At 39.8% G+C, this 26,827-nt stretch overlaps 1 protein-coding gene across 4 annotated transcripts; it reads left to right on the top strand.

Annotated features, from left to right (window-relative positions):
• The first annotated feature begins 1,702 nt into the window (after positions 1–1,702).
• Positions 1,703–26,827, top strand: LOC122552021 (CD63 antigen-like). 4 transcript variants are annotated; one of them, XM_087988616.1, is made up of 6 exons: positions 1,703–1,812; positions 15,256–15,330; positions 15,473–15,586; positions 23,791–23,940; positions 24,078–24,161; positions 26,520–26,827. In XM_087988616.1, the coding sequence occupies exons 1-6, from the start codon at positions 1,786–1,788 to the stop codon at positions 26,586–26,588; spliced, it is 519 nt and encodes a 172-aa protein (XP_087844742.1). In that variant the 5' UTR covers positions 1,703–1,785; the 3' UTR covers positions 26,589–26,827. The 4 variants fall into 4 exon arrangements, with proteins under 4 accessions (XP_087844742.1, XP_043550511.2, XP_087844744.1 ...); XM_043694576.2 differs by lacking the exon at positions 1,703–1,812 and adding an exon at positions 2,706–2,838; XM_087988617.1 differs by lacking the exon at positions 1,703–1,812 and adding an exon at positions 13,699–13,774.

Here is a 26,827-nt window from a genome sequence, read left to right as displayed (position 1 = left end):
ATATTCCAAGTGCGGCCACACTAGCGTTTTGTATAGTTGCAGCATGATATTGCGGCTCCGGAACTCAATCTCTCTACCAATGTAACCTAACACACTGGATGCCTTCTTAACAGCACTATCAACCTCGGTGGCAACTTTCAGGGATCTATATACATGGACTCCAAGATCCCTCTGCACATCCACACTACCAAGAATCTTTCCATTGACCCAGTACTCTGCCTTCCCGTTATTCTTCCCAAAGTGCATCACTTCACATTTAGCTGCATTGAATTCCATTTGCCACCTCTCAGCCCAATTCTGCAGTTTATCCAAGTCCTCTTGCAACCTGTAACATTCTTCAAAACTGTCCACTACTCCACCGACTTTAATGTCATCTGCAAATTTACTAATCCATCCATCTTTGCCTAGTCGAAGTCATTTATAAAAATGACAAATAGCAGAGGTCCCAAAACAGATCCTTGTGGCATACCAGACTCCAGGCTGAATATTTTCCATACAGTTCAGACTTCATTTTCAGGAAAGATCATTTGAAAATATAAAAGATAAACATTGCAAAAGTTGAAAATCTGTAATAAAAACAGAAAATGTTGGAAACACTCAGGTCAGGCAGCATCTAGAGAAACGGAGTTAAAGTTCAACGATCTTTCATGAGAATGATTTAAACATCATTTCGTAAATTGCATGAAAGCGGAAACATTATTAAATAAAGCTCAGAGATTAGTTAGAAAATGTCAGAGTATTGCGTTAAAAACAGTTTGTAGTTGACACAATTGTATCATTTGTAATGATACGGCCCTGGTTTATTAACTGCGTTTTCATTGGTGAAGAGGGGTTTTGACGCTGGGGGAATGTAACCAATATAATCTTCAGGCTGGGCACGTTTGCAGTGCAATTGTATGGTTTACGATGAAGTCGGGAGGTGGGGTAGTGATGTTTAAAATCATCCTGTTTGTTCTTAATCTGCTTTTTTTGGTAATTTTTGTTAATTGCATTTTCGTTACGCATGACTTTTACAAAAGTTACGTTGGAACTTAAAGATTCGAAAGACTCTCTTTAAGTGATTCGTTAGTTAGAAAAATAGGTTTAAATAAAAAGTGCTAATTAGATCTGTTCTCTGGCATTAATGATTGATGTGATCATTTCAAGTCAATCAGTTTTATTTTACTAGTTTAGATGTCTTCCTCCCCTTCCATAAGTTCGTCTGTTGAAACGTGCACCAGTGACTTTTACATGGTATTTTTAAGCATGTTAATGTAACTACCGATGCCGTTCTTTAATTAAGACAAACTGACCCAAAAGTTCTCCATAGTAATTCTTGAATTTTTCTTTTTGTCAACGAAAATTCTTATTCACTGAATACTCTATCTCTGAATAGATCACTAGTCAAACAGTAATTTCAACACATCTCGCTTACTTCATTGGAACTTGTTTGAATCGCTTCTTTCCAGCTTGCCTATTTTACAAGGGACGCAACTTTTATTAGCGTTATTGCCATTTTAGAACAGGCTGTCACTAGCTTACTTTTTCAGCTGTAGAATGAGATTTCTCTTTCTCACTTTTTTTAAAATCAAAAACTTGGCCTTGGTCGGCAGGGCAAGAAAGTCAAACTCCACCTCCCTAGGATGTGGAATGCTTGCTGAGTCCCTGCCTGCCTGCTTTCCTTCCTTGCAGATCAGGCCTAGACAGACTACCGTACTTTAAGGTCGCAGACACTGAAGGTGTTGCCTCTGAAATGCAAGTTAGATCTACGTTCTTGATTTTGTTTTGGCTCCTTTTAGTAAGGTGATGAGCTCATTGTCAACTTACTTATTGGTAAATCCTACACTACATTTGAAATCACTTAAAACCATAATTTTTTTTTGCATTTAAGAGTCAGCCAACCAACTATGACAAATGTGGAACAGAGTAAGGCTAACTCGTTCTACTGGTGAACCTATACTTTTCTGCATGTAACCTGGTTAATGGTGAGATTTGAGGTATGGTGGTAGTGGGCTTGCCTCTCGGCCAAAATAGTCTGGTTAAAGCTCTACGTGTTTCTGATGTGTCTTAACATGTTCACTGCAGGTTAATTGGAAATACAAAAACAGATCAGTTGCTTAATCTGTAAAGTCTGCACTTTCCTTAATCCTGAGATTTTTGTTTACATAAGCCTTTTGTGCCAGCAGAGTTAGAAATGTTTTTGAAGCTAGGAGGGATATTACATTCTTTTTCTTCAGTTGGGTATTGTGACTTTTTATTGGAGAAAGGGTTAGGGTCAAACATGCCTGCTCTGTTGTCATCCTCCCATTCCTATTCAGGATAGGCCACTGGTTGAATAAGCAAAATAATTTCTTGAAGATTCAAAGAATTCCTTTAAAATCAGTTTCCTCTGGGTCAATAGTTTGTCGTGAAGAATCAGTTTTATTTTATCTCATTATTGACTTGCCTAAAATAGATTAAGGTTACAATTCTTGATGACACTCTGGTAGTAAATATAACAACTTTTTAAACATCCCCAGCTTATCTTCTGCTATTGTCTAATTCAAAATGGAGGACAGGTTGAAGTATTTGTAATAAAGAGCGTTTATCTTGCCACCTCTTCTGTGTGTAAACTTGTTCAGTTACAAGTTTTCAAATGCATAACCTTGGAGACGTTTCTTTAAAATGTTTCCTTTCTAGGTGTTCGGCATTGAGCTTATGTGGCTGGGTGCTTCAGTCCATTTGAACCTATACCCCATTTCTTTACTGGCTAGTAAATTGGTTCCTGCTGTACTCTCAATTGCTGGTGTCCTCATTTTTTTCATGGCTGTCTTTGGGTTTGCTGCTGTTTGGAAGGAGAGCAGTACTATGATGAAAGTGGTAAGTTTAATTTTTCAGATGAGTTGTTTTTATTCATAACTGTATCTTCATCTTTAAACGTTTCAGACAAGCAGCTGAAAGGATTGCTCCAAAAATAAATCTTGATATTATTAATTATGGAAATAGTTAAACAGGATAGAAAGAAACTGTGGTGGGAGGGGAATCTTGTAGGTGTGGGGCATGTAAGTACCAACAGCATAAATGGAACTTGGAAAGAGGTTATAGAGAGAGATCATGAGAAGTTACCTCGTAAATTTAAATGAAACAGAACTTTGAGGCAGAAGGCAAATAAAGTTAAAGGAAGAATGAATCAATTTGAGGCAAAGATATTAAATTTTGATAAAGAGAAATGAAAGCCTGAAGCAAAGATTAGCTGAGGTGCATTAGGAAAATACATTAAAAGGCAAGACTGTGTACAAGGAATGTGCAGTTTTTTAAGAGAGATCCATATTTCTTTTAAGGTATAAAACGCAGGTACTCAGTCATGGTTAATAATAAAAAACATTTAGAACTGCACAAGTTTAAAGGAAAAGAACTTGTAAATTTGCCCAAAGTTACAGTAATTCTGAGGATTGGGAAGTTTAGAGAATACGATTAAAGGATTACCAGGAAAAGGAGAATACAAAATGAATGTCATCTAGCAAAAATATAAATGCATAAAAATGGAGTGTAAAAGCTTCTAATAGTTATACAAAGAAAATGTTTGGCTAAAGTGATTGAGGTGAGGGAGGAGGGAGATTTGTCCATGGTGAATATGCATTGGGAGCCAGGGAAATGAAAAGTGTGGATGGTGTCCCAAATGTAGGTGAGGAGTTCCAAGATCATTTGGGTGGGGGGGGTGCTGCCGGTGTCAAGATATGAGGAGATAAGTTCGGTGGGGCAGGAGCAGGTGGAGACAAGAGATCAATTGCAGGAGTCAGGTTTGAGGATTTGGGTAAGAGTTGGAACCGGGTGGTGTGGGGTTGCAGAACAATGAAATTGGAGGTTGTGGATGGGAGATCCCCTTTGTCCATGGTGAAGATAAGGCGTTGGGGACCGGGGAATCATGGAGGAGATGGAGGGTGTGCATGGTGTCCCAAATGTGTGTGGGGAGTTCCTGGACCAAGGAGAACTGGATGGTGTTGAGATGTGAGGACTTGTGTTTGGTGGGGTAGGACAACATAGGGAAAATGAATGAGAGTCCACTGTCAGCCGAGTCACAGAAATTTATAATGGGGAGTAGAGTAATGGCAGAGAAGCTAAATAATTGCCTTGCCTGTTTTGACTGGGGAAAATACTTTTTTTAAAAAAAAATCGAAGCTACTGACCCAAAAGGCTAAGGGGAATGAAGGGTTGAAGGAAATTAGCATTTGCAAGAAGATTGAATTGGAGAAATTAATGGGACTGAAAGTTGATAAATCCACAGGACCTGACGAATTACAACCCAGAATGTTGAAGGAAGTGGATATAAAGATAGTCAATGCCCTGATCATTATCTTTCAAGATTGTATAGTTTCTGGAATGATTCCTGTGAAGTGGAAGGTAGCAAATTTCACCTCCCCTTTTTGAGGAGGAAGCGAGGGAGAAAGCAACAAACTTTGGATCTGTTAATCCTTTGTTTTGAAAAATGTTAGAATCTATTACAAAAAGTTGGGATCAATAGACATCTAGTTGATAACGATCTGCATAGTTGGAATGGATTTGTGAATAGGAAATAATGTTTGACAAACATGCTGGAGATTTTTGCTGAAGATGTTACTAACAAAATACATGTAGTACACTTTGAGCAACTGAAGGTTTCGCTAAGTTTCCCCAAAGAAGGTTGCTTCAAAAAATTTAAAGCACAAAAGACAAAAACTAATGTCCTGGCGTGGAGTAACCATTGTTTTCTGACTGTTAACCAGAGTCATTTGTGCATTGTTCGGGTGTGACTAGTAGGGCACCACTAGGATCAGTATTTGACCCAAGATGTTCACAATGTTTTATTTGGGATCGGGGACAAAATGTATTATTAAACTGCCAGAGCAATTGGTGGATGTAGATATAGATATAACGTTTAAAAGATATTTGGACAGGTAGATGAATAGGAAAAGTTTGAAGGGATATTGGTCAAATGCAGGCAAGTGGGACTAGTTTTAGTTTATGAAACTTGATCGGCATGAATGGATTGTACTGAAAGGTCTGTTTCTGCTCTGACTCTGTTAAATAGTTAATGACTTCACAGTTGCAATGCCATTAGGCAGCTGTATTTACTGATTAAATTTTACATCCAGTTTGAAAGAGTGAAGGGCAAGTCTAATACTCTTCTTTTAAATTTAAAGATACTGTGGATATGAAAGCTGAGTTGGCTGAAGTGATCCTGAACAGACAACTAGCAAATCAATAGAGAAGTAGTGAGAGTGTTTCAGGGTATATTTCAAAATACTTGTATTCTTTCGAGAAATTCCAAGGGGAGAGCTCATCCGTGGTTAACTAAAGACTTTTAAAGGAAGTACCAAATTGAGGAAAAAGCACATTGCACCAAGATGCGTCCCGGTTAGAATGTAAAGCATAGTAGAGAATAACTTGAAGGTCAATCAGGAGAAAGGGTTAGAGTATGTAAGGAAGCTAGCTAGGAATGTAAAAGCAGATAACTAGGCTCTACTTACCTACATTTTAAAAAAAGGAGAGATAAGTAAAGTGTCTGTCCTATTTAGTGAGAATAGGACGTTAATTGCAGATGATGAAATGGGTTAAAACAAATGTTTTGCTTCTGTCTTCCTTATAGAGGATACTAAAATCAATCAGAAGGTGAATAGAAGAGACAAACTTGGTGAAATTGCAATCACAGGATACTATACTGAGTAAATTCATAGAATCCTTACAGTATGGAAACAGGACCTTAAGCCCAACAAGTCCACACCGACCCTCCAAAGAGTATCCCACCCAAATCCATTCCCCTACATTTACCACTAACTTATGCATCCCTGAACACTGTGGGCAATTTAGCACAGCCAATTCACCTAACCTGCACGTGTTTGGATTGTGGGAGGAAACCGGATCACCCGGGGGAAGCCCACGCAGACACTGGGAGAATGTGCAAACTCCACACAGTCGCCAAAGCTGGAATCGAACCTGGGTCCCTGGTGCTGAGGCAGCAGTGCTAACCACTGAGCCACTGTACAAATTGATGGGACTCTGGGGTGATAACTCTCTAACTCTTAAAACCCTTATCATTAGTCATTTTTTTTAAAAAAGTCTTATGAGTAAATGCATTCGTGTCCATTTTCCATAATTCCCTAGATTCAGGAAAGTAGCAAACTTAACCCCTCTCTTCAAAACAAAAAAGGTAAAAAAACTGGAAATTATAGGTTGGTTAGATGATGTCTGTTGTGGGAAAGGTATTTAAAATTGTCCATTTGAGGAGGCTAAAGCTAGGCATAAAAGTCCAAGGTAATCGAGAAGAGTCAGCTTGCACTTGTGCAAGTGAAATAATGTTTACCAATTTATTGGAGTCCTTTTGAAGGGATAACATGGATAAGACTAAGCCCATTGTGTTGTGCTTGAATTTTCAGCAGGCCTTTGACAAAGTGTCACATATAAATTTGTTTGTGCTTCTGCTTTGTAGAATGTGTTACAAATAACATATTAACCCCATGGAAGATTGACTGGCAGAAAACAGTTAAGCATAATTGTTTTATTTTGATTGACACAATGTGACAAGGTGGAGTCAGGGCTCTATGCCGATGTCTGAACTTCACACAACTCGGATTAATGACTTGGATGAGGGGGGCAAAGGCACGGCCGCTATATCTGTAGAAGACACAAAGCAATGTAGAAAAGTGTGTTGTGAAGAAGACCTAAGGTGGTTGCATACAGACGTCGAGGGGTTGAGTGAGTGGTCAAAAACTCTCACTGGAGTATAATGTGAGAAAATGAGAAATTATTCTCACCGGCAGGATAGAAAAGCAACGCATTACTGAACCAGAACAAAATTGTAGGTGCAGAGGGATCTACATTTTCTCGTGTATGCACCATGGAAATTAATATGCAGGTACAGTAAGCAATGAAGAAGGCTAACGGAATGCTGCCTTTTATTACACAAGAAATTGAAGAGAAAAGTGTTGATGTTAGGCCTTTGTTCAGTGTGCAGTTCTGGTCTCCTTATTTAGGGAAGAATGTAAACATGTTGGAAATTATTTCTAACAAGGTTACCTGACTGATACCTGGAATGAGTGGATTGTCTTGTGAGAATAGGCTGATCAGACTGCATGGGTTTCCACTAGAATTTAGGAGAACAGATGATTATGTATAAGATCCAGAATTATCATGACAAGATGGATATAGAAGGGATGTTTTGTTTTATGAGTCCAGTATAGAACTTGAGCACTTTTTAAAATTAGGGGTTGCTTCCTTTATTTGAAAGATCAGAAATGTTTGAGGATTGTGGTCACCACTTTGAGGCAGAAAGTTCCAGTGGGGTCTCTGTAAATATTTTTAAGGAATAGTTAGATCCACACTTGGCAAGGGAGTCGAAGGATGGATGTCGATGTGGAATTTATTGATCTTATTGAATGGCAGAGCTGGTTCAAGGAGCTGAATGACTTTCTTTTGCTCCTAACTTGTATATTTCTGTTCTTGACTTTGATGTACAATGTTTCCTGCTTAAAAATCTGGAAGTCTTGCAATAAATGGTATTTTAGGGCATCATTTAATTACTTTTTCAAGCCAGTATGCTTTGAGATAAAAGAGCATTCTGTATTTCCTTTCTCAGATTTTGCAAAATATGTATTGTTGGAAGAATTGTCGAGACTTTTATGTCCTCCGATGTCATTTGACTGCCATGAATCTCCACCTCTTGTTTGTCATATGTTGCCCAAATGTGTTCAGTCAATCAATTCCAGTTCATGATTTCATCCATTTTTCTCCTCTTTGTATTTGCTATGAGTCTCCTGCTCCAGTAATTGTCTGTTTACCATCTGCTCTAATGATGTCTGAGATTCTTGTTCTCTCCTTGATGTTATATAAACAAATATGCTCTTCTCCAGACGTTTTCAGCATCTCCTCATTAATCTTTCTATAATATGCAGAAAAGCCTCCATAACTCAAATGCATACAGCTCTTTGAACTTAATGTATTTTTAAACGGGGATTTTCTACGTGAGATTTGAGGCTATTGGTATTGGAATGTGCGTCCCCAGAAAAATGCAGTAAACAAGTTTGTATAGTTTGTATGTTACAGTTTACTGGAAACAGCTGGAAGTTTCTTTTAAATGAAAAACGAGAATGGGCAGTTAACTTTCTACTTGGCTACAGTTTGTTAATATTAAAGATTTTTAAAACCTTTCTTCTCATTAACCCTATGACTGTTGAACAGACTTTTGCAACTAAGGGATGTACTGTATACAGCATGGAAACTGGTATGACAGTCCAACTTGTCCATTCAGACCCATTATCTTAAATTAATCTAGTCTCATTAATAAAAGATCAGATTGTATGTTCCTGAAGGGCAAGGCTGGTAGATATAGGAAATGCTGTATGATGAGACAAATTGAGGTTTGGGTTAAGAGTAACAAAGAATATGTCTGCTATAGACATCAGAGATCGAGTGAATCCCTAGAAGAGTATAAAGGCAGTAGGGGTATACTTAAGAGGGAAATCAGGAGGGCAAAAAGGGGACATGAGAGAGCTTTGGCAAATAGGGTTAGAGAATGCAAAGGGATTTTACGAATACATTAAGGACAAAAGGGCAACTAGGCAGAAAATAGGTCTCCTTAAAGATCAGCAAGGCCACCTATGTGTGGAACTGCAGGAAATGGGTGAGATATGAAACAAGTATTTTGCATCAGTATTTCCTGTGGCGAAGGAAGTGGAAGATATAGAATGTAGGGGAAATAAATAGCGACATCTTGAAAAATGTCTATATTCCAGAGGAGGTGGTGCTGGACGTCTTAACATGCATAAAGATGTATAAATCTCTGGAACCTGAAATGGTTTACCCTAAACTCTGGGGAAACTAGGGAAATAATTGCTGGGCCCCTTGCTGAGATATTTGTCATCAATAGCCACAGTTGAGGTGCCAGAAGACTGGAGGTTGGCTAATGTTGTGCTACTGTTCAAAGATGGTAAGGGAAAGCCAGACAACTATAAACCAGTGAACCTGACATTGGTGGTAGGCAAGTTGTTGGAGGAAATCCTGAGGGACAGGATTTGCATGTATTTAGAAAGGCAAGGGCTGATTTAGGGATAAAGTGAGGACTGCAGATGCTGGAGATCAGAGCTGAAAATGTGTTGCTGGAAAAACGCAGCAGGTCAGGCAGCATCCAAGGAACAGGAGAATCGACATTTCGGGCATAAGCCCTTCTTCAGGAAGGACTTAAGATAGGGATAAGATTAGAGTGGTACTGGAAATGCACAGCAGGTCAGGCAGCATCCGAGGAGCAGGAATATCGATGTTTCGGGCAGGAGCCCTTCATTTTGAATGAGGCTGGAAGCCTCGGAGGTGGAGAGATAAATGGGAGGAGGTGGGGCTGGGGAGAAGGTAGTTGATAGTGCATTAGGTGGATGGAGGAAGGGGTAAAGGTGATAGGGTGGAGCGGGTAGGTGGGAAGGAAGATTGACAGGCCATGAGGATGGTGCTGAGCTGGAAGTTTGGAGTAAGGTGGGGAGAGGGGAAATAAGGAAACTGGTAAAGTCTATGTTGATGCCCTGGGGTTGAAGGGTTCCGAGGTGGAAGATGAGATGTTCTTCCTCCAGGCTTTAGGTGGTGAGGGAGTGGCGGTGGAGGAGGCCCAGGATCTGCATGTCCTCAGCAGAATGAAGGGGGAGTTGAAATGTTCGGCCATGGGACAATTGGGTTGATTGGTGCAAATGTCCCAGAGATGTTTCCTGAAGCGCTCTGCGTGAAGGGGTCCAGTCTCCCCAATGCAAGGGAGACTGCTTCTGGAGCAATGGATGCAATAAATGACATTTATGGAAGTGTAGGTAAAACTTTGGATGTGGAAGGCTCCTTTGGGGCCTTGAATGTGAGAGGAGAGGTGTGGGCGCATGTTTTGCAATTCCTGCAGTTGCAGGGGAAGGTGCTAGGAGGGGAGGGTGGGTTGTTGGGGGAGAGAGTCGGTGCCTGGACCTAACCAGGTAGTCACGGAGGCAACAGTCTTTGCAGAAAGTGGATATGGGTGGGGTGGGAAATATATCCCTAGTGGTGAGGTCCGTTTATAGGTGGCGGAAGTGTCCGCGGATGATGTTGTTTATGCAGAGGTTGGTGGGGTGGAAGGTGAGGACCGGGAGGTTCTGTCATTGTTGAGGTTAGAGGGGTGGAGTTTGAGGGCGGAAGTGTGGGACGTGGATGAGATGCTTTGGAGGGTAACTTCAACCATGTGGGAGGGGAAATTATAGCCTTTAAAGAAAGAGGCCATCTGGTGTATTCTGTGGTGGAACTGGTCCTCCTGGGAGTAGATACCGTGGAGGTGGAGGAATTGGGAATACGGGATAGTGTTTTTGCAGGAGGTAGGGTAGAAGGAGGTGTAATCCAGGTAGCTGTGGGAGTTGGTGGGTTTGTTTTAAAAAAAAAAGATGGTGTTGAGTTGGTCATCGTTGGTGGAGATGGGAGAGGCCCAGGAAGGGGAGGGAGGTGTCAGAGATGGTTCATGTGAATTTAAGGTCGGGATGGAATGTGTTGGTGAAATTGAACTGTTCAACCTCCTCATGGGAGCACCAGGTGGCGCCAATGTAGTCATCAATGAGTGGAGCAAAAGGTGGGAAGTAGTGCCAGTGTAACTGCGGAAGATGGACTGTCCTATGTAGCCGACAAAGAGACCGGCATAGCTGGGGCCCATGCGGCTGCATGGGAAATTGTGGTTTGCTTGATTGAGGTTTTTGACGAAGTAATGAAGAGGATTGACGAAGGCAAATTGGTAGATTGATCTGTATGGACTTCAGTAAGGTGTTGGACAAGGTTATCATAGACTGGTTAGCAAGGTTTGATCACCCTAAATATAGGGAAAACTAGCTGCTTGGATACAGAAGTTGCTTGAATGTAGAGGAGAGAGTGGTAGTAGAGGATTGCTTTTCAGACTGGAGACCTGTAACCAGCAGTGTGGCACAAGGATCCGTGCTGTGTCCATTGCTTTTTGACATTTATATAAACGATTTGAATGTCAACGTATGGTTAGTAAGTTTGCAGGTAACACCAAAATTGGAAGTGTAGTTCACAACGAAGATTGCCTCCGAATATAATGGGCTCTTGATCAGATGGGCTGAGGAATGGCAGATGGACTTTAATTTAGATAAATATGAGGTGTTCATTTTGGAAAGGCAAATCAGGACAGGACTCTTACATTAATAAGATCCTGGAGACTGTTACCAAGCAAAGACTCCTTGGAGTGCAGGTTTATAGTTCCTTGAAAGTAGAATTACAGGTAGCTGGGATAGTGAAAAAGATATTTGGTATGCTTTCCTTTATTGGTTATCGCATTGAATACAGGGGTTGGGAGGTCAAGTTGCAGCTATACAGAACTTTGTTAGGCCATTTTGGAATATTTCATCCAAATCTGGTGTCTCAGCTATAGGAAGGATGTTTGAAACTTGGAAGTATTCAGAAAGGAATTAGGAGGATGGTGCCATGATTAGAGGGTTTGAGCTAGAGGGAGAGGCTGAAAAGGCTAGAGTTGTTTTCCCCAGAGCATCAAAGGCTGAGTAATGACCTTTATAGAAGTTTTATAAAATCATGAGGGGTATGGACAGAATAAATAGACAACGTCTTTTGCCTGGGGTGGGGGAGTCCAAAACTAGAGGCCGTAAGTTTAAGGTGAGAATGGAAAGATATAAAAGGGATCTAAGGGTCACCTTTTTCATGAGAAGATGGTATGTGTATGAAATGAGCTGCCAGAGGAAGTGGTGGAGGCTGGTCCAATAACAACCTTTTAAAAGGCATCTGGATGCGTTTATGAATAGGAAGGGTTTTGAGCGATATACGCCAAATGCTGGCACATGGGACTAGATTAATTTAGGATATCTGGTCGGCATGGATGAGTTGGGCCAAAGGGTCTGGTTCCATGCTGTATATCTCGAGACTTAATGACTGTGAAGAAATGGTAGTGTATCCAAGGCAGATTATGCAGTTTGGAAGGGCGTTCGCAGATGGTAGCGTTCCCATTACCTGAGGTGCTTGTTTTTCCAGATAAAAAAGTATGGGTTTGGAAGGAGTCTTAGAGTTTGTTGCGTTGTATCTTGTAGCTGATGCACTATTACTCCTCCATCATTGTCAACATTCACTCCCTACACCGATGTTGGTGGTGCTAGCAAAGAATCTTGGATAACAGTCTTCTATGTGTTGTTGGAGCTGTATTCCTTTAGGCAAGTGGAGAATATTTCTTCATTCTCCTGACAGTGCCGTGTAGATGGTGGATAGACTTTGGGGAGTCAGGAAGATTCTGGAGCTCTGACCTTGTGCAACTATAGTACTTTGGCTGGTCCAGTTGAGTTTCTGGTCAGTAATAACCATGACATTGATAGTGGGGGGGGGGGGGGTTCAGTCATTAGTAATGCCAGGCCTCTTATTGGAGATAGTTATTCCCTGGCATTTGTGTGATGAAAATATTATTTGCCATTTTTCACTTCAAGTGGGATGTTGTACAGGACATGATGCATTTGGGCATGAACTGCTTCAGTGTCTGAGGAGTTGTGAATGGTGCTGACCATTGTGTGATCAGTGAATCCCACTTACCATGTGATGGAGTGAAGGTTATTGATAAAACAGCTGAAGATGTTTGGGCCTGGGACAGTACTGTGCAGTGATGACTAACCACCAACAACCACAACCATTTTCCCATGTGCCTGGCAAGACTCCAGCCAGCAGGGTTTTTCCTGATTCCATTTGATGCCAGTTTTGCTAGGTCTCCTTGATGTTGCACTTGGTCAAGTGCAGCCTTGATGTCAAAGGCTGTCACTATCAACTCATCTTTGCAATTCAATCCTTTTGTTCATGTGTAGACCAAAGGCCGTCATAAGATCAGGAGCTGAGTGGCCCTGGTGAAACCCATACTGAGCTTTTGTGAATGGGTGCTGCTTGTTAGCATTGTTGATGACATCTTCCATCACGTTACTACTGATCGAGAGTAGGCTGGGACTGTAATTGTCTTGTTTGGATATGTCCTGCTTTATGTGTTCAAGACACACCTTGACAATTTACCACATTTTGTCGATGCCAGTGTTATAACAGTGCTGGAGAAGCTTGACTAAGGATGCGTTAAGGTCTGGAGCACAAAGTAATATTGCTGGAATGTTGTCAGGGGTCAACAGCCTCTACAGTAACCATTGTCTCCAAACATTTGCTTAATATCACATGGAGTGAATCAAATTGGCAGAAGACTATTAGTGGTGCTGTAGACCTCTGGAAGAGGCTGAGATAGACCATCCACATGATATTTCTGGTTGAAGATTATTGCAAATGCTTCGGCCTATTCTTTTGCACTCAGCTGCTGGGTTCTTCTATTTTGTAGGATGATGATGCTTGTGGAACAAAGAGCTGGAGAAACTATACTCATTGTTAACTCTGTTTTCACTCTACAGATACAGAATACCTGCTGAATTTCTCCAGTAATTTGTGTTTTTATTTCAGATTTTCAGCATCTGTTAGTTTTTGCTTTATTTTAGTGATACTTATGGAGTTTCCTCCAAGTAAGTGTTTAATTATCCATCACCATTCTCAATTGGATGAGGTAGGATTGCAGAACTTGCATCTGAACAATTAGCTGTAGTATCACTTGGCTGTATCAGTCACTTCATGCTTACGTTATTTGGTGCTTTTTTTTTCCTGTAGCTTCACCAAATTTTTGGTTATGTCTGGTGCTGCTCTAATGAGTCTTCCTGGACTCTCTCATTAAAAAGTATTTCACTGTATGACAGCAATACCATTGGATGTCTGGGAGTGATGGTTGGATTCTGTTATCGAAGGTGGTCACTACCTGGCATTTGTGGTATGAATATTACTTGCTATGTCAGCCTAAGTTTGAATTTTGTTTATCCTTTTCATAAGATGTGAACATTGCTAGCAATGCTGACTTTTATTGCTTATCCTTGATTGCTTTCAACTGTCTGAAATGGCCTAGCAAACCAAGACTGAATGACGTTCCTGTCTGCCTGAAGTCACATGTAAACCAACTCAACTAAGTATGGCAAATTTCCCTCCCCAGGTGTACCTGTTATTGCTCCTGGCAAACTCTCTTGCGCTCTTCCTTTTGAATCCATGTTGAATCCGTGACATGGAGGCACAGAGTGGATGATATGAGGTTTCTGGTTACGGTTGAATACAATTCTAATGATCCACAGTGCCTCAGAGAGCCTAGTGTTGAGTTGTGAGATTTGTTCCAAGTCTCTTATTTAGCACTGGTCATACCATTCTACTCGATGGAAGAGATCCTCAATGTAAATACGGTCTTTGTCTCCAAAGGCTGTGCACTGGTCACTTCTGATACTGTCGAGCGCAGATACATCTATTACAGGTAGATTGGTTTGAACGTGATTTTCCTTTCTATAGGTCATAACAATAATCCAGTGACTCGTGAATTTTGGGATTGTTAAATATCAGCATTTCTTTTGTCTGCAACAAGTTGTTCGCAATATCAGTAAATGTGGGGATCTGGAGGGCTGAACAGATATTTGGTGACAATAAGTTTCAGATAATAGAAGGTGTCTTGTGGACTAGATAAGCTCAGGACGTGAAAAACTAGGCAAGATATTAGGACATTGAGGAGGATTAAAGGAAGTTTCAACCTGTAACCCTTTGGAACTGAAGGACATGGCAGAGGTATCTGAAAGGATGGTCCTGATCTTGCTGTTAAAGAAATCCAGGAGGTCCTTGTGTTTGTTTTCAGGGCAGGAGAATGTATAGAAAGCAACTTGCAGTGGAAAAAAAGAAGCCAGGGGTTATCTTTGCATTTCAGAATGATCTCAACCCAGCTGCTTTGCATTAATCACACTGAGATTGTGTTTTATTTTTGTTTTCTTCATCTGGCATAATGCACACAGTGTACTGGTGTATCGAATGTGAAACAGAGGTTCTCTAATGGCTGAATTTGTAATGGGTAAAGTCCTGATCAATATTCATCCCCAATATTCCAAGATACATCAAATTATTGTAAAATAATGACAAGTTCAAGTTCTACATGAATGCTTTCCACTACACCTTTTTTTTAAGTCCAGAAGAATTCTCTCCTATCTTTTTGATGTAAATGTCATGATCCAGACACCTATAACCATTGAGATCACTATGTAGGCCAAATGCAGGGAAATGGGGTTCGTGTGAGTGGACACTTTGGTCAGCATGGACCAGTTTGGGCTAAAGGGCCTGTTTGTGTGCTGTAGGAATCTGACTCTATACAAAAATAAACTGCTCACCTAAAACAAAACTGGTTTACTCAGATGAACTGATTACATTGCAACATATTTTCTTCCGCAGTTTCTAATTCTGATGATTCTGGTCTGTCTTGTGGAAGTAGCTGTTGAGGTGTTTACATATGTCTTCAGGAGCCAGGTAAGTTTTTTTTTATATAATTGAAGCAGTACAATTGAATTGAATCTATCCTGTGTTGTAGCATAGTTTTACTTTTCTTTTCCTGAACGAACATTTCCTAAAATGTTAAAACTCCGCTTTCTTTACTTCCCCTATTTTGTAGGTGTACAATAACATAACAGGTGGCTTTGAGAAGTCTATTCATGGATATGCAAGATCTGTTCATGGATATGAAAAGTCCAAACTGGAAGTTTTGATAGACCAACTGCAAATCAAGGTTTAAAATATATTTCCCATATTTTATAATGCTACATCCATCTCTGAATAGTAGAAAATCTTTGGCTTTCTGATTTGTTTTCAGTTGTTTTTTCTGTTCAAGTATTTTTGTCTGCATTCCATTTGAGAACAACTTTTTTCCTTGGAATTTAAACTGCTCCAGGCAAGTGGAATTTGATGGCATTTGTGATTTTTCTTTTTCCTCTTAAAAAAGAACTGGAGTTTTCTGAATAACTAGTTTGTCTTCTATAGCTAAAGTACACTTTTTAAAAATTATAACACTGATATTGTAACTTGAAGAAGCTAACCATTCATTGATAGTGTAGTAAGTAGTATTATTTGTCCAGTTGGAACAAAATGCGAAATGGATTCCTTTTAAATGTGCATTTATAATGCTGTGATTTGAGAAGCTGTTGGTGTTTCCCACATGTTAGAGGAGTTGAGTTATAAGGAGCTATTATGCAAATTAGACTTGTTTCCTCTATATTAAAGGGTGATATAATTGAAGTCTTAAAGACATTAACAGAAATCATAGGTTAGATAAAGAAACAATTTCCATTGGTTCGGGGTTCTAGAACGAGGGGACATTAGTCTGAGAATTTGGTCCGAATTGTTCAGAATAGTTGTTAGGGAGCATTTCTATACATAAAGGATGGTAGCAGTTTGGAACTCGCTTCCTCAAATAGCAGTGGATGCAGGATCAGTTGTCGAACTTTAAATCCGAGCTGGATAGATTCTTGTTAAGCAAAGGTATTAAAGGATATTGGCCAAAAGTAGGTCTATGGAATTAGGCTACAGATCAGCCATGATCTCATTAAAAGCTGGAACAGGCATGAGGTACTGTATGACCTACTCCTGTTGCTATGTTCCCTATGTGCTGCACTCTGAAAGTGTGTAGCCAAAAGTTCCCACTTGGAGAGGGGATATCCTTTTTATAGAAAGATTGTAAGTTTTCAGTTCATAGATGTAACGATACTTGTGTGACAACGGGTAATAATTTGAATATGAATTAATTTTTAGGAGAATGATTCCCTGGTGCAACATTCACCACTGCCATCAGAATTTTCAGTGCTTTGCTAATTGTGTCTGAGAATTCAAACAGTGGCAGTGTAGTATTTTTCAAAAGACTACCTTTGTGTTTAATAAGTGAAGAATGCCCCTTGAAATGGATTTTTTTTCTAAAAAGTGATTGTTCAAATGTAAATATTAATAGACAATGATCTAACTTGAAAGCCATTATACAAATGCAAGTCGTAATTTGTGGAGTAAAATGCCTGAAGGTGCTTCAGATATGATTCTGCAGTTTACCTTGAAAACAAGAATAGCTACTAAGGATTGACTAAATCAAAGAAACAAAGGAAATACTATCGTCTCTGCAGGGGGAAAAAAAATTATTGCGAGTAATCTTCTGGAAGAGTGATACCAAAGCCATTCTGTAAAATTACAGCTGGTGACGGAGGAAATCAAAAGTGATCCTGTCAGTATTGGTGTCGATGGATTACTCAGACAATTTTAAAGTAACAACCTAAGTGACAATTTAATGATAGTGGTTGGGAAGAAAAGCAATAACTGAATAAAAGAACCTGTAAATGTGCAAGGTGATATACAGCATGGGAGATCTCTTTAGAACTGGATGATTGATTGGGTAATATTTAAAATGAAAATAAGAAATGCTGTAAAATGCTAAGACAGGAATGCTGAAATAGTTCAAACTATTGTCAAAATAGTGTAACAACCTAGGTGCAGAATTTCAATGACTTGTGTTTGTATAATGCCTTTTTAATGACACTGTCTGTAGGAGTTTCACAGGAATATTATAAAACAAATTACAACATTGAACCATATTAAGAGATTTGCTTGGTGAAAGAGCTGGTTTTAATGAAATGCCTTAACAGTAAGGTAAAGCAAGAAATGTAGAAAGGGAATTTCAGGGCCTAGGAATGGCCACTAATGTTGATTTTTAAAAAAAAAAAAATATTCTTTGCTCATGGATGTACAAATGCTGGCCCAGCATTTCTTGCCCATCGTTATAACCCTTGACCTGCCTTGTTGGTCAGCTGCAGTCCATTTGCTGTAGATAAAGCCATGATGCCATAAGGGAGGGAGTTCCAGGTTTTTGATCCAGCAACACTGAGGGAATGACTTGTCTTTTCACCAAGTCAGTGGCTTGGAGGGATATGTGATGGTGTTTCCCACGTATCTGCCCTTGTCCATTTGGATGGTCATTGTGGGTTTAGAAGGTGCTCTTTAAGGAGAGTTGGTGAATTCTGCAGTGCGTATTGTAAATGGTATACACTGCTACTGAGCTTTGAAAGTGGAGGGATTGGTGTTTGTGGATGTGGTGCCAATCCTGAATACTGTCCAGGTCTTGTTGCATTTGGGCATCGACTGCTTCAGTATCTGAGGAGTTGTAAATGGTGCTATCAGTGAACATTCCCACTTCTGACCTTACCTTATGATGCATAGGTCATTGGAGCAGCTGTTAGTTAGGACACTATCCTGAGGAACTGAGGGTCATATGGTACAGAGGTAGTATCCAATCTCTAAGCCAGGAGGAATCTGTTCAAGTACCACATGCTCCAGAAGAGTGCAATAACTTCCTGTACCATATTGAATAGAAAATATTCTACTCCGAGGATTCTGTGGTGCAGAGGGAATGTTATACTTCTGGGCCAGTTGACCTGCGTTCAAGTCCCACCCTTGGAGTTGTGTCCAAACCAGTAGATTTCAAAGATCCACACCCTGAGGAACTGGCAAGGTCTAGTGGTGTAGTGGTAGTGTCCCTGTCCTGCACTAGGGGACCTAGGTTAAAGTCCCACCTACTCCAGAGAATGTATAATAGCATCTCTCTGAACAGGCTGACTAGAAAGTATCTGCATTGAGGCTGTTGAGTCAGTGTCTCTACCTCTGAGCTAGGAGGCCTAGGTTCAAGTCAGCCTTGTACAGATATGTACCAAAACATGTCTGAAGAGTTTGGTTTGAAGTATATACCTTGAAGAATTGTGGATATTCAGTCACCTCCGCTCCGACCTCCAACAACTACAAGCTTTGTGCCAGTAGTAGTTGTAACAAAGTCAGCCATAAATAAGTTCACTGATTGGTCTAGATTAACAGCTCAATTGGGGGCCCTGGCTGATGGATGTAAACAAGTGTCAGACGTCCCGTTCACTCTGAAAGTTGGCTCTCAGGGAGCTTGATCAGTGTCAAGGATTTTCCACATGCAAATGGAGGGTGAAGAGGTGTTGGCCTCAAGTTATTTTAGTGGCAGTGAGAGTGGGATCCGTGCCGGTAAGCCATCATAATTGCTGCCGGAATGTCGACTTGAGACAACAAAAGAGTCCCACTCTACCTAAATTGAGTAGAGAACTTGTATGATGGTATCCAGGAGAGAGCACACCCTGGAAAGCCCACTTATAGCAGGTTTGGAACAGCAAAATTGGTTGGAATTTGTTGCTGAACAATCAAAATAAACATCTGGTTAAATGGTCACCCATTTCTAATGGAGGTTGATACCAGTGTGGCTATATCAGTAGCAACAGAACCAGATTTTTTAAAAGTTCACTCTTGACTCCAACCCTTAAGTTTTTGCAACTTCGGTTCGACTGAGAATCTATACCGCAGAGCCTTTACAGTTAAATGATACAACTTTGGTTCTGATCTTTTATGAGAAGCAGCTGGATCAGTTACCACTGATTTAAAGTAAAAGATTTGGATCCAAGTTTGAGGTGAAATTAGTTAAGAATGATTCATCCACACTGACTCCATATATTTTTGATTAGAAAATGGCTACCTGAGTGAATTCTGAGCTTAAATACCTGGAGGTTTTCCAGGAATGTGAAGGGACTATCAAAGGAGCCAAGGCACCTTGAATGTTGACCAGGAAGCATTTCCACAATTCTACAAGACCTATTCGGTGCCATTTGCCTAATGGGGAAAAGTAGAGACAGAAATCAGAAGGCTGGAAAGTGAAGAAATCATCAAAACAGTCCAATTTGCAGAATGGGTAGCACTAGTTGTGAAGCTCAGTGGGTCAGTTCGCCATTGTGGGGATCTTAAATAAACAGTAAACCACTTTTCACAACTGGATGAATACTCAATCCCTTGCATAGAAGCTGTCCTTCACGAAGCTGAAAGTGATCCATACATGTTTGCAGTTGTGGTTAGATGAGTATTTTGGTAGTATAAAATAATTAATAACCATAAGAGTTTGTACCAATATACAAAACTGCCATTTGGGGTATTGTCAGGCTGTGCAATTTTTCAGCAGATGATGGAAAACATTTTACAATGTCTACCCTCGGTTGCTACTTATCGAGATGGCACACTAATAACAGGGAAGACTTGAAGTACATTGTCCTGTTTAGATGTTTTTCCCATTGGGCATACACCTTTTTTAGAAGGGAAAAGTGGGAGGCCTGGAACACAGAAGTGACCTACTTGATCTGCAGAATCATCCAGTCCCAGCTACACCTGTCAGAAGATAAAGTGAGGGCAATTAAAAGTGCCCCAACTCCCACATCTGTACTGAAGCTTAGGTCTGTCTTTGGGCCAGTGAATTATTACGGAAAGTTCATATGTAACCGTGCATCAACTCTTTTTTTTTGTAGAAAAAGGTCAGTTTTGGGAATGGTCATGTCGCCACACCATTGCTTTCAGGGAAGTGAAGAGATGGCAATTATCCTCTAAGGTTTTGGCACATTATGATCCCAAATGACATGCGATGCCTCACTGTATGGCATTGGAATAGTATTAGCACATAAATGGGAAGGAATACCCAATAGCATATGTATCCAGGATTTTGGCTAATGCAGAGTATAAATGGGCCCAGATAGAGCAGGAAGGCTAGGTAGTCATATTTTAGTCAGGCAGTTCCACCAATATATACAGACATAAATTTATTATAATAACAGATCATAAATTTCTGTTGGGCTACTTCAAGAACAAGGCAGTGCCATATCTTCAAGCTGAATTCAGCAGAGGGCTTTAGTACAAAATGCATTATAATTACAAGTTGGATCCACTGTTGAGGAGGCCAAGTAGCAAATGCATTGAGCTGCTTCCTGATGGCAGAGTCGCCACTGGTGAACCAGATTGATTTTTCCAACAATCAACAATAAATTTTCGGTCATCATAAGATCATTAATCCTACATTTTTGTTATTGAATTCCAATTCCACCATCTGCCATGATGGGATTCCAACCTGGGCCCTCAGAACATTACCTAGAGCTCTGGATCAATAGTCTAGTCTATATCATTGTCGTCTCGATGTGGAGTGAATGGATTTGGTGGACAACTGGCATATGTGATCTATGAACGGACATTGTTGAGAGATAGGAATGAAATATGAGAATGTGATGTTCAAATAACATTAAACAGTCCTGTATCCTGGCCAGTTACCAAAAGGTGTCAGAATAATGGGCAGTTTTTCAGGTTGGCAGGCTGTTACAAATGGGGTGCAACAGGGGTCTATATGGTGCATCAACTGCTTCACAATCTATATTAATGATGTGGATGTAGGACCCAAATGAGCAGTAGCTAAATCTGCCAAAGACACCAAGATGGTTAGGAAAGAAGTTGTCAAGAAAAATTAGTGGCGTGTGGTGGCTCAGTGGTTAGCACTGCTGCCTCACAACACCAGGGTCCCAGGTTTGATTCCTGCCTTAGGTAACTGTCTGTGTGGAGTTTGCACATTCTCCCCATGTCTGCGTGGGTTCCCTCTGGGTACTCCGGTTTCCTCCCATAGTCCAAAGATGTGCAGGTCAGGTGAATTGGCCATGCTAAATTGCCCATAGTGTTAGGTGCATTGGTGAGAGGTAAATGGGACTGAGTGGTTTATTCTTCGAAGGGTTGGTGTGGACCTTGTTGGGCTGAAGGGCCTGTTTCCACGCTCGAGGGAATCCAATCTAATCTAGTGTCTACAAATGATGTACGCAGGTTGAGTTCGTAAAAATAAACTTGGCTGATGGGATCTGGGTGTCCTGGTATACAAATCTAATTTAGTAGTCAACTACAGCTGCTTTTTTGTTTTAAGGGCGAATGAAGTATGAAAGTAGGCTAGAAATTTCAGCAGCAGCTTTGAGATCTTATCCAAAGAACCATATAACTGTCTTGGTCTCCTTTTGTTAAAAAGGATGTAATTACATTAGAAGCAGTTCAGAAAAGATTCACTTGACTCCATCCTAAGATGAAAGTGTCCTCCTATGAGAAGTAAATGAATAGGCTTGGTCTATTCATTTAAAGGCTTTAGAAGAATGTGGGGTAATCTTATGGAAACAAGATCCTGAGGCAACTTGACAGAATTGATACCAGGAGAATGTCTCATTGGGAAGACTGGAATGAGGGGACACAGTTTAAGTGAAAGGTTTCTGATTCTCTACCTCTGACTTTTCTTTTGAAAAGTCATTATCCTGTAGAATTCCTTTGGAGGTAATGGAGGCTGGGGGTCATTCAATTCGTTAAAAGCAGTGTTAGATGTTTTAGATAAGCAATATAGTGAAAGGATGGGGAATGAGGGCAAACTGAAAAGTGGAATTGAGTTGACAAAGTCACCGTGATCTTACTGAGTGAGATTACAAACACCTGCTCCAAGTCCAATGTTATCATGAAAACAGAGGCACTACTTCTGGAAGGACAACACATTAAAGACTGTTTTTTGGTCTGAACAGAAATACTATAAATTAGTTTCTTGTAGTTTGCTGCTTTATCACTTCCATTTGCACTCTAACCTCTAATGTCCAACTGCATTAACCATGTTTAGTATAATCTTTAGGAAAGCACTCTTATCTTGGCTTCTCTGCAATTCCTGGGTCTGCACTTTGATTTGAAAAGAAGTTAACATTTTTCCTTTTTTCTTTGTAAAGGATGGAGAATGGATCTGTTACAGAGGCTCTGCTGTCTGTTTTCAACATTATTTTTCTGAGCCTTTTCTACTTTTCTTTGTTTTCTCCAAGTGAATTGATAGTTGTCACATATAGCAGAGGCAACATTGTGAAAAGTATATACTCCAATATTGTGCTAAATATATCATCTCTTTGCTTCTGTGAATTTCATGCTTGTAATAAAATTTAATTTATTTCCAATCGTTTGGAGTGACTAAAGAATATGATGGGAAACACAAACATTTGCCAGAGAGCAGCTTTGTGATCAGAATTAATTCTCAAATGCTTATAAATATCAACTTCATTCAAATTAAAAAGAAAATGAAGCACTCTTTTTTTACTGCAAGACCAGTATAGTATTTGAGGTTAGACTTGGTAAGTGCTGGGCAATGATTGTCTCCAGCAAGAGAGAATCTGTCTTTGTAGATGAGTTTGAAAGGGTTACTACCTGATTTTGAGTGCAAGAATCATCTTGCGTGATGACATGAGGACTGGAATGTATAGTACAACCTTCCAAATACATGACTTCTACCTCTTAGCCTGAGTGCGGCAGTTTCATGGGAACACCACTCAAACTGTCCTCCAAAGCCTTTCTAATTTGGAACCATATAATATTGTCTCGTTGGATCCAGATGCTAGAAAGCCATTCCTAGTGGTACTATGAGTTTGCCTGCACCAAATGGACTTGCAATAAGCAACAATTTCTAGCTTGTCACCTATGTCTACCTTTCATTTTATGTATCCGGTATTAAGGACTGTACTTAAATTTTATAAACAACTTAACTTTTGCACACCTTGGTAATGCACAAGTTAGGTGCTATACATGTGTAATGTTGATATGAATGCTATCAAAGGTGCTGTGCCCTGCAGTTATCATTTCATGAATATATGGAATTCGACCAAACATGCAAAAATAACGTTTCCCTATGAAATATTCAAAGTTTTATGCTGGGTAGAGATGCATTTCTAACCTACAAGAGTACATAAAATTCTAACTCTGCCAATTAATTCCCAAGTCTTCAGATGTGAACACCTCTGCTTTTACTATATCTTATATATATCTCCAATGTACTGTTCATTTTTTTTTATCAAATGCAAATTATTGGAATATCATGTGCAGAAACTTTGATTTATGGCTCCAGTCTAAGATGAGTGGCAGCAAAATGTGTTTCTTTGATAGATTTAGAGTATTGTGCCACAAATATTGAGGCACAATATTTGTGTGCCTCAAACCAAATATATAATGTTTGTGCATGCACTTTTCATTGTGTGTTTGATCCTTCTATTTCTGGTGCTAGATTTGTGAAGGTTCCTTCTGCCTCCACAGTTTCTTTGTTGTGGTTCTAACAATTACACGGACTGGTTTAAGACCATCTTTGGGCAGGCTACTTTGTCAGTTCCAGTGAGCTGCTGTATCAATATGACTGATTCTTGTGGAAGAGATGTTTCCTATCAAACAGCAAATATTCATACAATGGTAAGAATGTGACAAATTAATGTACTGATGAAACAAGCTTTTAGAATCCACTTGCAGTATTTTCCTCTCAATCATGCAAGCTAAGATATGATATTGCTTTAGCTTTTAAATCATAATTGTTTTGGATATATATATAGGGTTGTACTAGAATACTGACAGCGTGGATGGAAGAATGTTTTTCAATTATTAGAGGAACTGGTGTTGGCTTTACGTTTGCACAGGTAAGGACATGTTGAAACCAAATTTGTGTTTTTTTAGATAAAAGCAATTTAGTACGGATGCTGGAATCTGAAACCAAAAGAGAAAAATGCTGGAAAATCTCAGCCGGTCTGGCAGCATCTGTAAGGAGAGAAAAGAGCTGACGTTTCGAGTCTAACTAACCCTTTGTTTAAGCTTTGACAAAGGGTCAGTTAGACTTGAAACGTCAGCTCTTTCCTCACCTTACAGATGCTGCCAGACTGGCTGAGATTTTCCAGCATTTTTCTCTTTTGGGTTTGTTTAGATCCTGCATATGGGCATTTTGCTTTTGGGGGGGTTGTTGGAGGAGCTATTGATGTTGGAAGGAGGAAACAATAATTTGGTTCTACTAGCCTTGCCAGTTTGAGATATGATCCAGTGTTGAAGGATAACAGGAAAGATGTTTAGACATGCAGAACTCCCTTTAATTGCTTATAAGCCAATAAAGGTGATATGAAGTCATTAATTTTTTTCAAAATTCCTTGATCTATCTATCTATCTTTCTATCCCAATAACTCTGCACTTCATCTGCATGCAAGCTTTGTCATTACAAATGCTGGCTCAAGATTGAGCAGTTCCGGCTTCATGCAAATACAGGCAAAGTATTTATTCTAGTTATTACATCTCCTACTAATTTGCAATTCTTAAATTCACTACAGATTGAATTGGCTTTGAAAGCTAAGCCAGAGTTTAGAAGATGGATCCCTAATAATGTGAGTGGGAGAGGAATGAAAAATCTAAATGGACATCAATTGACCAGTCTCTGCCATTAAGTGACTTTTGACATTTTTGAGGGGAACCGAGCCAAGCAGGCATGATGTAAAGCCAATGTCTCCATCTTTCTTTTCAACCTTGAGTTTATAGGAACATTTTTGCAATTGGTCATTCAAATTCGACAAGATCTAATAGTTGTCAAAACAAAACCAACCTGGACTGTAAAACTTTATTTTTGACCATTTCTTCGTCAAAGTGCTAGGAGAATCAATCGTTTTTTTTTTCCATAACAGATTGTAGAAGTTTACAAAACTGAGCATTGATCTTGAGGATTGTAAGAACGGAGTGGCTGAGAATGGAGATTTCTTTGTAAAAAGTCGGAAGTGGGGAACAAGATTGCAAGTAGAAGGATGCTCCCATTAACTAAAATGATTTGTGACCATAAAAACATTACGTATGGTTGTGTGGCATACTCCATATGCAGAATGGTTTTTTTAGGGAGGTAATGGTAGCCAATTGCCAGAATGAGTATAAGGTCACTGCAACCCTGAATATTTTTGGAGGCTTGGCTTCCTTCAGGATACTGTATGCTCTATCAGTATGATCAGCCAATTTGCAGTGGTTAAACAGTTGAATTTGAGGTCTTGGCCAGGATGTTACCAGTGGTAAGGTGTGCAGTGGAGATACTGCTTGCAATCAATTACCAACATCACAGGTCCAGTTAGGAAATCTTTTGTTTTGCAGAAGGTAGAGTAACCATTCCCACAGCCCTCCATATGGGGAGGTCGCCAGCTAAGTGATGGTCTTCTGGCAGATCCTTGGGGCTTCAGGAAGACCTACTTGAAGTCCCTTCCCCTGGTAATCCTCATGATGTTGATAGTGGGAGATTCAGTGACAGTAATGCTCTTGAATGTCAAGGAGAGGTTGTTAGATTCTCTCATTGGAGATGGTCGTTGCCTGGTATTTGTATAGCATGAATTGTAACACTTATTGAGTGCTCCCTTGTTCCTTCTTCCAAAGTGCATCATCCTACTTATCAAGGTCAAATTTCAACCACTACTGTTCTGCACATCTGACCAATTTATTTAATATCCTGCAACCTAAGAATCAATCCTTCCATCAGCAAACTTACTTGTCCTCTCCACCAACTCCCCAGTGCTGCCACCTACCATATTCTCATCTATATCATTTATGTATAACCAATAAATAAGGGATCCAGCATTGATTCTGTGGTAAGCTATTGCAAATGAGGCTCCAGTCACACACCAACAGCCTTCTTCCACTACCCTCCATCACAATTAAGCCAATTTAGGATCTGACTTCCCAAATTACCCTGGATCCATGAGCTTCTACCTTGTGTCCATTTCCATGTGGGACCTTGCTAATAATAAACAAATTCTTATTGCTTTGAAGAGCTGCAGATGCTATGTTGAGAAAAATATTTGAACTGTTAGAATCTCGGGTTAGTGTGCAGATGGGAAAGTGAAGTTGAAATTAAAGATATTGAATAATGGAGCAGGTTTGAGGGGATGCATGGCCTACTCCTATTTGTTGTTTTCTTAGCATACAATAGTCAGTACGTGTTAAAGAATTATTTAAATGACTTAAATTATTTTTTCCCTGTTTAGGTCATTGGGATTTTTACATCGTACCTGTATATCAAGAAGCTTCAAGATAACTATGTACCAGGCTACTGATGCAAGCTTTACAGATAATTATCACTGAATAATTTGGATTTAAATTTTTTTTCTCTCTACCCACTTCAAACTTAACAATTTAAATTTATCAGTTGAGCATTCCTGTAATTTGGAATTGTATCTGTGTGCCAAATGTAGTGTGTGCTTTGTGGACAGTGGTGAAACAGAATAATTAACAGTAATGACTAATGTGCTAATATTTTGATCATTTGGTGTATTTTATTTAACATTTGTGTGGG

This window comes from Chiloscyllium plagiosum, unplaced genomic scaffold, assembly GCF_037043375.1.
Source record: "Chiloscyllium plagiosum isolate Xiang-an unplaced genomic scaffold, Cpla_swu_hap1 HiC_scaffold_7, whole genome shotgun sequence".
Lineage (NCBI taxonomy): Eukaryota > Metazoa > Chordata > Chondrichthyes > Orectolobiformes > Hemiscylliidae > Chiloscyllium > Chiloscyllium plagiosum.
This window is presented reverse-complemented; position numbering and strand designations above follow the sequence as displayed.